Genomic DNA, 16,004 nt, shown 5'->3' with positions numbered 1-16,004 from the left:
TACTGCATGTAGCTGTATTGAAACAAACCCCTGGACCGAACGCGGTCGGGCGCATTCCCAAGGCAACTGCTCACCCGGGTATTAGTGCCACTGGTCTGTGTTGTAGTACAGCAAGGTTGTGTCTGTGCTAGCAAGTTCTTTTGAAAGATTTTTTTTCAGAAGGAGGGGGCTCTGTCGAAAGATCCCATGGAGCCTCTACACATGCAAAAAGCATTCCTTCGAAATCACTCATCCTTTTCCGTTTCAGGAAAAACGCCCCCTTTCGAAAGCTTCTGTCAAAAGACAGTGTGTGTAGACGCTCCCCAGGCACTCTTTTTTTTTCTCAAAAGAGCAGTCCTCCTGGGGCCTGATTTTTTCGAACCCTAGCCCGTTCTTTCAAAAGATCAGGGGCTGCTTGGACGCTGATGGGGGAAATGATAGAGGTATATAAAATCATGAGCAGCGTGGAGAGGGTGAATAAAGAAAACTTATTTATTTTCTTCCCATAATTTCAGAACTAGAAGACAGCAAATGAAATTAATGGGGAGCAGGTTTAAAAGTAATAATAGAGTTCTTTTTCACACAGCACTCAGACAACCTGTGGAACTCCTCGCCAGAGGAGGCTGTGAAGGCTAGGACTCTGAGAGTTCAAAGAAGAGCTAGATAAATTCATGGAGGCTAGGTCTATAAAAGGCTATTGGCCAGGGGGTGGGAATGGTGTCCCTGGCCTCGGTTTGTCAGAGGCTGGAGATAGATGGGAGGAGCCAAGTCACTAGATCATTGTCTTCAGTCCACCCCCTCGGGGGCACCTGGCACTGGCCACTGTCGGCAGACAGGATGCTGGGCTAGATGGTCCTTTGGGCTGACCCAGTAATGGCCGTTCTTGTGTTCTTTCGAAAGAGCACATCACTTTTGATCTGCTTTCATGTGTGTGTGGACACTCTCTTTTGAAAGAAGCTTTTTCACAAGAGATCTTTCTGGAGGGCTTCTTCTGAGACATCTCTGTCATGTGGACATAGCCCTACGGGTGTAGTAGTGTAACCCACACACCTACGTGTGGGTCACTGTCCCACAGGGTGGCCTGTAGACCACATCCACAGAGAAAAAGCCTCTTCCATGGCCTCGGCTGAGAGCCAGTTGGCTTTTCGCGCAAACTTTAGCGGCTTCTGGACTCAGCTCTAGAGGTCCCAGGTTTGAGTCTGCCTGATGGTGGTTTCAGTCGTGTCTCTGGTGCGCCCTCCCAGCTAGGGGAAGTGTGTCAAGCACACACTCACACTGGGAGTGGGTCGCTGTCCCACATTGTGGCATCTAGACCACTTACACAGAGGCTATGGCCACGCTACCCCTCCCTTTCGGAAGGGGCATGTTCATGAGGGATTTTGGCAGAGGCTAATGAGGCGCAGCCATGAGTCTGCTGCACCTCGTTAGTATAATGGCAGCCATGCGCAAATCAGAAGTGCCGCTTTCAACACACACACCGTGTAGCCGGGGGCCTTTCAAAAGGACGCCCTGATTTCGAAAGCCCCTTCTTCCCTAAACCAAATGCGAAGTCACCGGGGTCCCGCTGGGAAATTACTTGAGTAGAAGTATACATGCATGCGCCCACACAAGCACACGTCACATCGTGATTGTACTCAAGTACCCACAAGTGAAAGCAGCTGCACTTTTACTCAAGTAACTTTTTGGGTGCTTTTTCCACCTCTGGGGCTAGGAAGATGCAAACTGCTGTCCCATGCCAAGTACTATGGGCTCCCTGCCAGGAGTGTATTCAGTCACATTCTAGCCCACACTGCTGTCGTCTCAGGCCTGTTACTCCTGGTTATACCCCTGAGCCCGGCAGGGGCTCACCCCAGAGGTCCCTAGGAGGTTAGGAAATGCATTCCATGCCCAGCTGCATGAACCAGGTCACCACTACCTGGTTCAACCTCTGTGCAGTGCCAAGCACCTGGGGGCACAGGGGCTGACTTTCAGGTTCGGTTGACTCTGTATATTAGGTTTGGACCCCTCCCCGGGGCCTAGGTGGATGTGCACCAACAGAGGTTGGACAAGCACCCAAAAAGTTACTTGAGTAAAAGTGCAGCTGGGGGGGGGTGTACTTAAGTACAAGTCTGTGAAACTATTTGAGTAAAAATGTGTGCACACGCGCGTTACATTTAGATTGTACTCAAGTACCCAGAGGCGCGATGCACTTTTACTCAAGTAACTTTTTGAGTGCTTTCCCCACCTCTGTGCACCACCGAGAGAAACACATGCTGCCCACCGTGGGAGGCTGCGGGGGGTCTGCTGATCAACTGGGTGGCCGCCTGGGCGTTCAGCTCACAGGGGAGCCTGGCTGGGAGCGAGGCAAATCTGCCTGAAGCAAGAAGAGATGCCGCTGCTGCTGCCAGTAGCTGGGGTAGGGTGACCAGCTGCCGAATCTCAGCTCCTCCTCGCCAACCTTCCCGCAAGGCCACTAGATCCCCAGGTAGGATGGGGTGACAGTGCATCTCGTGATGCTCTCCAGCATCTCTCCTTCCACCAGGGCAGCCCAGGGGCTGTGCTGCTGCCTCCTGGCAGGCACAAAGGACGGGGGGAGTTGGCACAGGTGCCAAGGGCTGGACAGAGGAGGCGGGATGCCGGCAAAGGTGCCATTTTCTGAGGGCAGGGGTGGCAGGGAGCCCCTTGGAACCACTCTGCTGCCCCCTGCCACTCGCAGATCACCCCAGGGCCCAGCTAACCAGCCTCCTCCCGCAAGAGGCTTGGCCACAGCCCTTCCCAGCATCAGGGTGGATTGCTTAGGTCTCCTCTAGGCTGTTAATGACTCCCCCCCACCCCACCGCCACCGTGCGCTGCTCCTTGTCCCATTTGCTGGGTCTCCAAACCACGCCACGTTCCTGGGCAGCCGGGCGAAGTGGGGCCACCCATCCCTGCTGCTGTGCTTGCCCCCCACAGCGCTGCAGGTGGACTTGAGGGGGGATGCTAACCCCAGCCACTGTGACGACAGCCTGGCCAATTTCTCCCTCGAGCTGGCCTGGGAGAACACCACGAACCTCTGCTCCGCCCCTGAGCAGCTGCAGCTGGACTGCAATGGCTCCTGCAGATGTCTGGAGGACAAGCTCCACAGGTACAAATGGGGCCCGGCACCCAGGCAGGGCTGCATTGGAGGAGGGGGGTCTCTTGGCTCCTGGGCAGGGGAGGGGCAGGCCATTGCTAAGGCAGTTCTGGCCAGAAAGGGCCAGTGCCAGGGTTCACCCCAGGACAGCGGGGTCTGTCAGGAAGAGGTGGGAAAAGCACCCCAAAAGTTACTTGAGTAAAAGTGCAGCCGCTCTCGCTTCTGGATACTTAAGTACATAAAGATGTGACGTGCGTGCACGTGTACTTTTACTTGTCGTTTTCCAGTGGCTTGTACTTAAGTACATTCACACACACGCACACACGCAGAGGTGGGAAAAGTAACCCCCCCCCCGTTACTTGGGTAAAAGAACAGCTGCTCTGGGGGCAGTGTACTTAAGTACAAGTCACTGGTACCCCTCTGGGAAACTACTTGAGTAAAAGTGTTTGTGGAAAGGTTATTCCCAGAGTCTGCACCAGCCAGGCTCTTCTCTGCTCCCCAGTCACTGAAATACACCTCAGAGGCACGTCCTGCCCCTCCGCTTCCTGGGGTGGAGGTCGCTCAGTCTCCGGCAGGGCCACCCCACCCCAACTCTCACCACGCCCCTCCCTCCCTCCCCTTGCAGCTGCTTGCTGACTTTCGAGGCCTCTCTCTCCAAGGAGGAGCTGAACGAGGGCATCATAGACAAAGCCAGGGTGAAGGCACGAGTCCAGCATGTCAGCACCACCATCACTCACGATCTCGTCTTCATGCTCTCGCCCCACGAGGTAGCAAACCCTCCCTCCCCAAAGGGCGACGTTGTCTCCGTCTGAGCATCGGGCCTAGGCGCTCAGGCAGGCACCTCGGGGTAGAGGGTGATAGTACGGGGTGGCCACCCTGCCAAAGGCAACCACCGTGTTGCATTCACACCCCTGCTGGTGCACTACAGGCCATGATGCGTCCAGAGACGTCTTCAGAGCTCCTGTTTCCAGCTGCAATGGGGCTATGAAGAAACGCTCCTCTTGAAAACGCCAGTGGAAGAAGTTGGGGTGGGGCGGGCCTGGCAGCTGCATCTCACTACTCCTCTCCTTCTCGTTCACCACCATGTCCAAGTTAATTGAGTAAACATAGGACATGGGTCCTCCATGTCTGGAGGAACATTCTCCTTCTCCGAGTCCATCACACCAAGCCTCTGTGGCCTCAGCAAGGCTGGAGCCTCTAGAGTTCAGAATTCAGCCACAGGACAGCTGGGTTCTAGGCCCAGCTCTGCTACTGAGGCTCTGGGTGAGTCACTTCCTATTTGTCTTTGGTTCCCCCCAAAGGGGGTTTAATAATATCAGAGGTGGAAAAAGTTACTGGAGTAAAAGTGCAGCTGCGGGGGACATACTCAAGTACAAGCGACCGGGTCCCCCTGGAAAACTACTTGAGTAAACGTCTGCATATACACATCGCAGCGAGATTGTACTCGAGTATCCAGACGGGAAAGCAGCCGCACTTTTACTCACGTAATGGCTGGAGCATCTTCCCCACTTCTGGATACAATCCACCTCGTACCGCCCAAGAGCTTTACCTCGTGTGTGTGAAGCGTCTGGGGTTCCTGAGGCGCTACAGAGGAACGAGGCATTCTAGCAAACAATAAGGAACTCCTGCTCCATGGTGTAGGTCCCCAAGGAGAGAGACCCCAGGGTGAAGGGGACCATGAGCCACGTCAGACTCCCCAGGGGACTGTTTCGGTCCATTCCCAACCGGACAAATTACGTCAAAGTGGCAGTGATGGTGCTCAACGTGGGACAAATGGGCCTGTTCAAGGTAAGCGGGACCATAACAGAGCAGAGGGTCAGCTGATCCTGTGGCCCGGGGTGGGCAAGGGACGGGCCATGGGTTGCCCTGGGCAGCTGTTGCTTTAAGCCACTTCCTGCCCCAGGTCGGTCTCAGCTCTGGATGCTCCCACCCCTTGCAAAGTCTCTCGGTTTCCATTGGCCGGTTTATGGCCAATAGGAGCTGAGAGATTTTTGCTGGCGGGTGGGGGGGGCGGGGAGATGGAGGCGCATTCAACGCCTCCCCCTCCCGTTGGTGTCTGGAGCAGAGCCCTGCATGGAGCGGTCTGGGGCTGCAGCAGGCAAGGAGCCTGTCTCAGGGAGGTCATCCTGGTAAGCCTCCCAGCCACAGCCGGCCTCTGGCATTCCCGCCCCGCCCTGCCCCTCCATAACCCTAACCTTCACCCCCACCCCCCAGCACCCAGACCAACCATAACTCAAAACCTTCCTTCTGCCCCTGCACCCCTCCTAGCCCCTGCACCCCAATCCCCTGCCTGAGGTCCCAGCCCAAACCCAGCACTCCCACCTGCATCCCAGACCCCTGCCCCAGCTCACAACCTCCTCCTCCCAGCTCCCACCCCCATCCCTTACCCCAGGTTCCCTCCCTCCCGCACCCAACCTCCCGCCCCGCCTCCGTTCTCATCTTGGAAGAGGGCAGCTCCTGCCTCCTGGCCAGCTTCTTGGAGTGGCCCCTTGTCAAATGTTGCCCACTGCCACCTGAGCGCTCCCCGATTTGCCCGTGGAGGCGAACAGCCCTTCCTTTGCCTCACTGATCGGGCAGCGCTGAATAGGGAGGGAAAAGATCCCCCCAGTGACGGCCACTCCTGGATTCCACTCGTGAGTCGAACAAAGGCCAGGTGGCTGAATTAACCCCTTCGTGGCTGCAGCAGCTGGTGGGCCCCATGGTAGTGCAAGGCCTGAAGTGGGTGGACAGCCAGCTGTGCCCCTAAGAGTGCCGAATCAAAAGGCGTTTACCCCCACTCCTCGCCCACCACGGGCTCATCAGCCACCGTGGGGCCCACTCGCTGCTAGAGGCGGACAGACCACTGCGCTAAGTGGGTCTGGCTTCCACCCCCCCTTGTCACCACGTACAGCCGGATGGTGCCCATGGAAATTCTGCCAATGTCCCGCAGGACCCTAAGCAGCCAGGCACCATGGTAGACAATGTCCTGGTCAGCCTGAAGGTGGGAAGCAAGCCAATCGCCAGCCTCCACGACTGCGTGGAGCTCACCTTCGTCCACAGACTGCTGTCCCTGGTGAGCCAGCGTTCCCCTCCTCTCTCCGCCTCGCCGGGCGAGGCTGCCATGCTCACTCCCCCGCTCTGTGCTTGCAGAACACAGCCCGGCAGTGCGTCTTCTGGGACACCAAGAAAGGTGCGTGAGGCGGAAGGCCTGGGCCGGGTGGAGGTTAGACCCTAGTTTCACCCAGGCAGTGCAGGCAGCCCAGGAGAAGGCTCGAGAGGAGAGCAAGAGACAGGCCACCCACCCAGAAAGGACAGCACCTCGGGCTCACCCGGGTGGGACGAGACTCCCAGGAACCTACTGATTTGCCAACCCCTTGGTGCTGTGGGCTAGCTCTGTGGCGTGCCCGCGTCCTCCACCACCAAGGCCTTGTTCCTAGGAGTGCTTGAGGTGCTGCCATGCACCCCGAATGGGCAGGGCTGCCGTTGCCCCGCACATTTGGCTTCTTGTGCGTTGTAACTCCATTGCTCACCAAGTCAAACTCCTCAGGCCCATCTGCACGCCTGGTCTCTGGCTCAGGTCAGGGCCTACCACAAGTGGGAACCACTGTCGCCAACATATTGTCAGACGACTCCCCAGAGAACCTCTGGTGATAAGCAGATCTTAGCCATCGTAGAGTGAGCGACGCAGGAACACCAGCCCATGCCCATGTACCAATGGGCTCCTCCCCTCATCATCTGTGCCTGAAGAGGCATTGCCCATTTTAATAATGTGAGGCCCAGGCTCTGGCGTGTTATGGGTGGTTGTGTGGTGAATGTCCTTTGTTCTCACAGGTTGGAAAGATACAGGTGGAACCTCTCTAATTTAGCCCTAAATGTCTTCTAAGGGCCAGTAAGCAGTGGAAATGTTGGTGATGCGCGAGACAATATTGACTTTCTGTGATCTGGCAAATTCTCTCATCTGGAGGGAGCCAGAGGAGAGAGGTTCCACCTGTCCCAACTCATATACATCCTCGTCAGCATCGCCTCCGAGCCTGTACCCTGGCAAACGAGCCCCTCATCCCACCCAGTGTCCATCCCCTCCCCAAACTGGAGGCCTTACCATGTCTTCTCAAGCCGTGCTTTGAGATTCCCCCGGGCACTGCCAGGGACATCCAGTTTAGGTTTCCCACCTGGTGCACAGCCAGGCTGCGGGGTAGGCTCAGGTTACAGGCCGTCTCTCCCCCCGTGTGACTCCTGCAGGCCCGCACGGAGGATGGAACACGTCTGGCTGCCTCACTGACCACAGAGACAGGGAGACAGTGTGCTGCTGTGACCACCTGACCTTCTTCACCCTCTTACTGGTATCACCTGTACGCCGCACCTGCTGCTTTCAGCCGCTGCTGCCTGCTCCGTCCTGAGCCCCAGAGGCCAGGCCTGGTCTGCACTGGAGCTGTTCCCTATGCAGCCAGCTGTCTGCTCCCACCTTCGCTCAGGCGTGTAGAAAGTCAGAGGAGCCCCAAAGCCGGGCTCCTCCTCCTCCAACCCGGGTCTCTCATAATCAACAACCCAGCTCAGCAGGGTGGCGGAGGGGGGTGTTCTCCAGCTGAGGGTGTGGCTCGCAATACCAAAGCAGAGGCTGACACTGTCTGCTCCAGTTTGGGCCAGGGGCTGGACTCGATGACCTCCCAAGGTCTCTTCCAGCCCCAGGATGCTAGAGTTGTAAGTGCTGTTCTGTCACTACCTTCATCGACTCTCCCTCCACCACCACCCCACCTTTGCAGGACACACGACTTCCACTCAGAACCACATCTCTCCTTCCTGCCAAAGGGCAACCCTAGGCGTAGCTGTTATGCCTGAAGAGGTCTCACGCTTAACTCCCCTTCTCTTCACCCCAGGGGCTTACCGGGCTGGGCCTGTCTTTACTCCCACCCCAGCCCTGCCCAGCAGTTTGGGACTTTGTCCATACTACTCCAGAAGGTTGTTACGCTGCCCCGGCTCTTGTGTCCTCTCAGGGCTACGGTTGCAGCAGCCCACACCTGTTGTAACCCAGCTCTTGTGTGTGTTTGGCAGGTTCCATCCCTGGACAAAGTCACAGCACAGATGTTATTTACTATAGCAAATGTCAGCTGTGGGATTTCCTTGGTCTCCTCAGTCCTCATAGTTGGCCTGTACTTTGCGCTCAGGTAAGATGCTTCCAGCTTCTCTCTCTAGGTGGCTGACCTCCAGAAGGTGTCCCCCACACGGCTCTCCTGCTGGAACCTGGAAACGAGAGAATGCAGAGCCTACGGGCCGGGCTTTGCCCTTGAGCAAACTGGTGCACTGCCAGAGCCTTCACAGGTTCTAGCATCTGCCTGGAGGTGTGGTTCCCTGTAGGGCCACCTAGACCACTTACAAAGAGACAGAACGAGTCTCCTCCACAGCCTTAGGTGAGGGCCTGCTGCCGTTTGTTTCTGAGGCACCCCCGATGCTGCAGTCACCCCGATTCTGAGGGGCAGCCTGGGAGGGGGTCATTTGTCCCACCCCTTGTCGGCCAGTCCCTCGAACGGCTGTGGAGCCTGGAGGTCACGACCAGGCATTTTTGGGCTGGTCACCAGGCACACAAGTAGCACCGCCAGATGAGTCCCTATCGCCACGAGCTTCCCGCCCCTTCTGCTCTCTCTGCCAGCCCATGGTTGGGCCCGTTTATTTTCCCCAGGTCGTTCCACGTCCTCTGCCCTTTGTTCCTCCGAGGAAGCTCTGGAGTTAACGTGCGTCTCCTTCCATACGGTGGAGCGACTAAATCAATAGCCTCCGTACATGCACATCACACCCTACCCCGCTTCCCTCGGGAAGGACAGGAGCACCCGCCCCTTGATTTCCCAAGCAGCGCTTGGGGAGGGGGGGGCTCTTCCTTTCCCTGAGCTGTCTTCACTGAGCCCCGTTCTGCCTCGCAGGTTTGCTTACAAAAAATTCAAGTCCAACAACGTAGTCAAGATCCACGTGAACCTCATGAGCAGCCTGCTCCTGCTGAACCTGGCCTACCTGCTCAACGGCTGGATCTTCAGCCTGGGTCACCAGGGCCTATGCAAGGGCATAGGAGGCTTCACCCACTACTGTCTGCTCTGCTGTTTCACCTGGATGGCCATCGAGGCCTTTCAGCTCTACCTCTTGACCATCAAAGTCACCAACATCTACATACGGCACTACCTGGTGAAGTTGTGCCTCATAGGCTGGGGTAAGCTGCATCTCCCTGGACTGGGGCCTGGGGTGTCTGGCTCAGTGGTGGGCTGCTCGGCCCAGAGAGCTGAGGGCCAGCTCAGAAAGGGACACAGCCAATGTGTTTCGGACCGAAGGCTGACCGGCTTTAGTAAGGAGGTTAGGTCCTCTGGACTGAATGTCTGCCTCGATTGGAGATCAGTTCCCCTACCCTGGGAGTGGTGTCACGGAGTAGGGGGGCTGGGCTGTCCCCAGGCCCTGCACCCCGTCTGCAGGCAGATGTGATTCTCACTCAACAGGGAGAACAGGAGATTATTAGGTGACAGGGACACAGCATAGACCAGACTTGTCCACACAGACACGAGAAGCCATCAGTACCATCCATCTCAGGGAGAGCGGGTCCCCGAGCCAGGTCCTGGTCCTCCTTCCTCCAGCCAGACCGGACTGCTCCACTCCACAGCCCAGTTCCAATTGAAACCAGCCAGGACCCTCCTCTTGCCTCTGCACTGCTTCCGGGGGAAGAAAGGTGTCACCTGGTTGCCTTGGTTACAAAAAGCAGGGAGGGCTGGGGTGTACATGTGAGAAGTCCTCACGCCGAAACTCCCCTCCCCACTATGAACTGATGCGGTACTTAGGGAAACTGAATAAACGCACACAAATCAGATCTCAGAAATGGCAATATACAAAAACCCCTAGGAGAGCACTTCAACCTCCCGGGCCACACAGTAGCAGACTTAAAAGTAGCTATCCTACAGCAAAGGAATTTCAGCACCAGACTCCAAAGAGAAATTTCTGAGCTACAATTCATCTGCAAATTTGACACCCTCAGCTCAGGCTTAAACAAAGACTGTGAGTAGCTGGCTAAATACAAAAGCAGCTTCCCCTCCCTTGGTGTTCACACCTCCAGATCAACTGCTGGTAGTAAGCCCCACCCTTGCTCTGGCTTATTTATACCTGGCCTTGCAGATTTCCAAGACCAGCATCTGATGAAGTGAGTCTGTGCTCACAAAAGCTCATGCTCAAAACTTTTCTGTTAGTCTATAAGTTGCCACAGGACCCTTCGTTGCTGTTAGGGAAACTGAGGCACTGACCTTGGTTTACCGCAGGACGGTAGGACACACATGCAACCTAAGCAGGGGGGATAAAATCCTCACACACCTCACTTTGTCACAGAGGGCTTTAGACCCACTGCTGGGAGCATAGGAGGAGACTAGATCCCATCCAGCTTAAGTCTCCGAATACCACCACCTCGTCTCAAGATGGCTTCTCAGAACAGTCCGTGCCTGCTGAGACGCGCCTGCTGCTTCAGCCCCGCCTCTGGACCTGGGCTTTTATGGACAAGCGGTCACAGCCTTTTTAAAAAAAAAACAGCTACGTGTTTTGGGGCATTCACCAACTCCTCCCTTCGCTTTTTCAGGCTTTCCTGCTCTAGTGGTCACTATAACAGGCAGCATGAACAGCTATGGGAAATACACCGTTACGGATGCGGCCAACCAGACCACCGTGGCCCTGTAAGTTGCCCGCTCTCCTGGCTGTCCGGGGCATGGATGAGCCCAGCACCTCGGCTGGGCAAAGCAAGCCCACTCCTGTTGCATGTTTTGGCCTCCTCAGTATCCCGGAAGGCTTCTGCCCTGTTTTCTGACTGAGGTCTCTGCAGTTGCGTTACCAAGCCTGGTTCCCTGGTACAGCTCCATAGTGGGAGGGGTAAGAGGCCAGGAGGAGCTCAGTCTCCCCAGACGGCCAGCCTGGGGTCACAGTAAGGCTGCTCCAGTCAGAAGGAGCCAGTGGGCCAAGGAGTGCGGGAGAGGAGCTGGTAGTACACTTCCAGGGCCGGGGTCCCAGGGCTCTGCGGCAGCCAGGCAGGCTAACGGGGCCGGCTGGGGTGTTGCTGTCACACCAGCCTGGGACTGCACCTGTCCTGGGTCCCTCCCCTGCCAGGCACCATTTAGGGAGAGCAGGGGAGGGCTGAAATCCCCCGGCCAAGCTTCATACCAGGGCTGTTTGCTCTTCCTCCGCCCAGCGCTGCCAGGGAGCGAGGGCAAAGCGCCGGGAAGAACAAGCAGCCCTGCTCGGGTCAGTCTTCCGTGTAGTGGACATGCTCACCATGCAGGGGTAGGTGTTATACCCATTTTACAGATGGGTGAAGTGCAGCACAGAGGGGTCACGTCACTTGCCCCAGGCTAACTAGCTACAGGTCAGTTTACCCCCCTGTGGTCTGCCCTCAGAGCAACACTGGTGTGATTCTTGATGGCGCTTTAGCCTCCCTGGCCTCCCCACCCCCACCCACCCCCTGCCTTGAGGCCCCCCGGCTGACTCCCGCCCCCCGCCCCCCACCATCTTTGTCCCCCTCTGGAGACCTCCTGGCCCTGCCTTCCAGGAGGCCCTTTATGCAGGCAGGTCCCTGTGCTAGGCGAGCCACGTGCGATGTGAGCCAACAGCTGGGGTGCTGCCACCCAACTCCAGCAGCTTCCCCAGCATCCCCCACCCAGGCTCACTGCAGCATCCCTTGCAGGTGCTGGATCGACACCGCTCACTTGGCAGTCCATTACGTCACTAACTGCAGCTACTTTGGCCTGATCTTCCTCGTCAACAGCCTGGTCCTTGGGGTGGTGGCCTGGAAGCTGTTCAGCCTGCACCGCACCAGAGCAGGGAGGGAGGAGAAGAGAGAGGCCTGGAAGCGGGGCCTCACCTTGCTCGGCCTCGCCTGCCTGCTGGGCGCCACCTGGGGACTGGCCTTCCTCACCTACGGCACCATGTCTGTGCCTGCCCTCTACCTCTTCACGGTGCTCAACTCTCTGCAAGGTCAGGGCCAGCTCCTGCCACAAGCACAAAAGTCGGGCAACGCACCAGAGGGCCACAGCTGTGGCTCAGAGTGGGGCTGTCCCCTCCCCTTTAATGGAGAGCAGTGACCCATCAGCTCTGCCTTCCCCAAAGAACGGTGCTAGAGCTTGGGAGCAATGGAAAGCTATTTGGCGCTCTGGTAGCTGGGTCCTCTCCGCAGGCCCCACTGCCTCCTGTCGGCGGTACAGCTGGCACACAGCTGTCGTCCTCCACAGTAGGATGACCGAATTGCATACGTGGCTTCCTCTTAAAAGTTAAAGCACAGGAGGGGCTGGGTTGTGCCAGGACAATGGGATGTGCCTGGAATGCCATCGTTTCTCATACAAGGACTTGCTCTGAGTCGCTGCTGAAGTTTGTGGCTTCCACCCTTTAGCGAGTGGTGGGACAGGAACTCAGCTGGGCCAAGCGAGCTGAGCTTCCTTCCACATCACCGTGGCAGGCTGTGGGCTAGTTAGGGCAGCAGGAGATGGGTGAAATTCCCCCCAGAATGGCATCTGAGCCACTCTCAGCTGTCACACACACACACTAAGAATTTACAAGGCTAGTTTCCAATGCTTTTTGCTAAAAGTACAGGGACCATGAGCCATTGGCCAGATTCCAACATTTCCACCCCTCAGCAAGGCCTGTCTGTCTCTCCAGGGCTCTTCATATTCATCTGGTTCACCGTCCTCTACTACCCAAGGAAAGGCACACCCACCCCCTCCTCTGGCGGCGGCAGGGATGGGAAAGGCACCACTGCTTCCCACGGCCAGCTGTGATACCAGCCTCTCTTCCGGACCGTGGGAGCCAGACCAGGAGAAGTTTGCCGGGCGATGTAAGAGCAAGCTGGAGAGCGCCACTCAGGCTGGATGGGCCACCACAAGCTGGAGTACCTGAGCTCCTTCCCATGGTGGGGTAGAGGTGGGGAGCTGTGCCTAGCATTTACAGCAGGGAACTACAAGCAAGCGGCCAGCCTTCTGGGCCTCACTTTTAACCTGCTCCATCAGCCGAGTCTACGCTAGCCCTTAAAGTCAATCATAGATACGCTCTTCTAGCTCTGGCAGTTGTGTAGCTGGAATCAACTTATCTGCAATCAACTTACCTGGCCATCCTCACAGAGGGAGCTTAATGGGAGAAACCTCCCTTACTCCTCATGAGATTGAGGAGTACAGGGGTCAACTGGCTACCCCTAAATAGTTCAATTTTGCACATCCCTCCTAGGGTCATGAAATCAAATCCCGGATGATTGACCCTGCTCGGGTCAATCTTCCGTGTAGTGAAGACACACTTACCATGCAAGGGTAGGTGTTATACCCATTTTACAGACAGGTGAACTGCACCACAGTGGGGTCAAGTCACTTGCCCCAGGCTACCTAGCTACAGGTCAGTTTACGCCCCCCCACGGTCTGCCCTCGGAGCAATGCTTGGTTGAGGCCAGCCGCTAAGTAAGGGGCCTTGAGTACCCAAAGACAGAGAGCCCAGAGCACTGGCATTTCATGGACTTCAGCGCCAGCACTCCAGCTGACATTGTAGTAGAGCATCACAGCTTTCTTGGGACCTCACCCATGCCCCTTGCTCACTTAGACCAAGCTCCCCAAAGGTATCGAGCTATCACTCCCTTGGGCCCCTCCTTCCTAAAATGCCCCTCTTAGAGAGAAGCGAAATGAGATCAGAACAGAGATGGCCGAGCATCAGCTCGAGGGACTGGAGCTTGAGGAGTCTGGCTACACGGGCTCCTGGGAACTGGTCCCCAACAGCAGAGCCCCCCTAATTCCAGGCAGGTGAGTACGATGCATACAGCTGCCAGGAGGCCAGAGTCTTGGCTGTTACTACTTCATCCCACCCCTGCAGGTGAACACACAGTTCTTCCATTCACCTCTGATAACTCCAGCATGCAGTAGCCCCCTCCACTCAAACTAGTCTATGGCACTGTATATGTACAGCTGAGGCCTTTCAATAAATACATTAATACAGGTGTATAATGACATTATTTCCTCCTGACCCCACTGGGAACCTCCAGGGTAGGGCACTGAGCTAAATCAGATCTCCTTTTGCGCACACTCATTTACACCCCCTGCTTGCAGCATTGCATTGGCTGCCAGCTCAGCACTACGCCTCTACAGAATATCCTCCTACATGGTACGAGCATTCCCTGAAGTACTTAGGAGTAGCATGGAATGTTACTGAGTAATCTACCCTATAGCTGAGAAAGAGCCAGGCCTAACAACATTGATAGGTGGTGTCCTCTTATAACAAAGCAAAAAGGGTTGGGGTGTGCCAGGACAATGGGGTGTACCTGGAATGCCATTTATCAGAGGGGTAGCCGTGGTAGTCTGGATCTGTAACGGCAACGAAGGGTCCTATGGCACCTTTTAGACTAACAGAAAAGTTGAGCATGAGCTTTCGCATCTGATGAAGTGAGTCTGTGCTCATGAAAGCTCATGCTCAAAACTTTTCTGTTAGTCTATAAGGTGCCACAGGACCCTTCGTTGCTGGAATGCCGTTGTTTCTCCTAACATGGAAAGGGGGAGGCCAGAGATGAGGACGAGGACAGCTGTAGCCCGATGGGCCAGGATGAGGAAAAAAGGACAGCTATCTGTCTCGAAGTGCATGTATCCCTTCTCCAGTAAGGGGACATGAACTCCTCCCATCTGTCTCCGCTGCAGGAGCCATGGACAGGTGCATCTCACCTGATCTCAAGCTGCTGCAGTGAGAGAAGGTGGAGATAGACCTTTCTCCCCGGGGCCACCTGCATACTGACACCTCCTGGGCAGGCTCAGGCCAGAGCAATGGCTTTAAGAAAGAATCAAAAACAACAAATATTTGACTGAAGGACTCCAACACCACCAGGTAAATCTTCTACATAAAGTAATGCAGGGGAGTTCCATAGCCAGATGCAGGCCAGAACTCAAATCCTTTGCGAGGCACTGCCCATGTATCAATTTGCCTATGCAAATGAATTGTAGACAATTTCCATGCAGAATTATGGCTCTGCAGTTACAGTAAGTCTGTTCCCCTTTCTGCAAGTAGGAAGCAATACACCACCCGAAATAGCCACATACCCAGGCACAGAGTTCAGCAGATTTGTGCACCCTGCCTAACCTGGCAGCAGCAACTTCACTCAACTTCTGAGTTCACCATGACTTGTGAAACTTGACATGAAGGTTGCTCCTTGTGGAGGCTTACCTTACAAGTGTTGGTTCCCACAACAGCCAGCTGACTCTTCATTCAGCACATGCCTTGGGGAGCTGGTGCTGACACCTGGCTAGTTCAGTGGCTAACCAGAAGAGTGCCTCACCATCTACTTCAAGACAAGCCCTTCTCAGGAACAGCAGAGGAAAGGAGCCTCAAAGAAGAGTTAAGCACCCACTCAGTGGCTGTAATGGGCTCCCAGGAACTTGCCCCGCTTGGAAAGACTCCTAATATCCTGTGTCTATGTCCTAGCACTGGTCCCAGCTTGGTCTTCCATAGAGCTGTAAGCTTTGTAAATCAAGCGCAGTACCTGGGTGTAAGGAACTCACATGCCTAAGGGTGTAGCTCACTGAGGTGCCCCTATACAGAGGGCTTGTCCAAAGTGGGATGCTTTTGGAAGGGAGGCAGAAAACTCTTATGGCCCCAGTGCAAAGCTGGTTATTCTGGAATAACAGGGTTAACTCCAAATAGAAACTCCACCACAAACAAGTGACTTTCACCAGCCGCCACCACCTTCAAATCTGAAATTGACAGTGTACACTAAGCGGAGGTCATTATGACTTAATTGGCCTCCAGAGAGGCCTCCCATCACTGCTCTTACTTTGAAATTGGACTCTTCAGTCTGAGCACCCCATTTCCAAATGCTCTTGTGGGGGGACACTTTTCAGAAATGACTCAGATGTGAGAACATCGAAAGGAGTTATTTCTGAAAATGCCTGCACTGAAGACAGCTAGAGAACAAGTCCCCTCTCTAGCCTTGGATGAGCAC

The 16,004-nt window shown here is 55.7% G+C and overlaps 1 protein-coding gene across 1 annotated transcript; it reads left to right on the top strand.

Moving 5' to 3' along the window:
* Nucleotides 1-1,384: 1,384 nt before the first annotated feature.
* Nucleotides 1,385-13,907, top strand: ADGRG3 (adhesion G protein-coupled receptor G3). Its single transcript, XM_075009124.1, has 13 exons — nt 1,385-1,402; nt 2,221-2,443; nt 2,911-3,082; nt 3,696-3,837; nt 4,712-4,858; nt 5,961-6,122; nt 6,200-6,239; nt 7,289-7,389; nt 8,099-8,211; nt 8,962-9,242; nt 10,641-10,734; nt 11,736-12,025; nt 12,704-13,907. Exons 1-13 carry the CDS (start codon nt 1,385-1,387, stop codon nt 12,820-12,822), a joined length of 1,902 nt encoding a protein of 633 aa, XP_074865225.1. The 3' UTR covers nt 12,823-13,907.
* Nucleotides 13,908-16,004: the final 2,097 nt, after the last annotated feature.

Source organism: Carettochelys insculpta, chromosome 14 (genome assembly GCF_033958435.1).
Source record: "Carettochelys insculpta isolate YL-2023 chromosome 14, ASM3395843v1, whole genome shotgun sequence".
Lineage (NCBI taxonomy): Eukaryota > Metazoa > Chordata > Testudines > Carettochelyidae > Carettochelys > Carettochelys insculpta.
The sequence above is the reverse complement of the archived record's forward strand: the minus strand, read 5'-3'. Positions and strand labels throughout refer to the sequence as shown.

Excerpts from the sequence above, each read along its gene's own strand:
- ADGRG3 (XM_075009124.1), top strand. Across the intron at positions 2,444-2,910 it reads CAAGGCCACTAGATCCCCAG|CGCTGCAGGTGGACTTGAGG; the intron begins GTAGGATGGGGT and ends TGCCCCCCACAG. Across the intron at positions 8,212-8,961 it reads GGCCTGTACTTTGCGCTCAG|GTTTGCTTACAAAAAATTCA; the intron begins GTAAGATGCTTC and ends TCTGCCTCGCAG.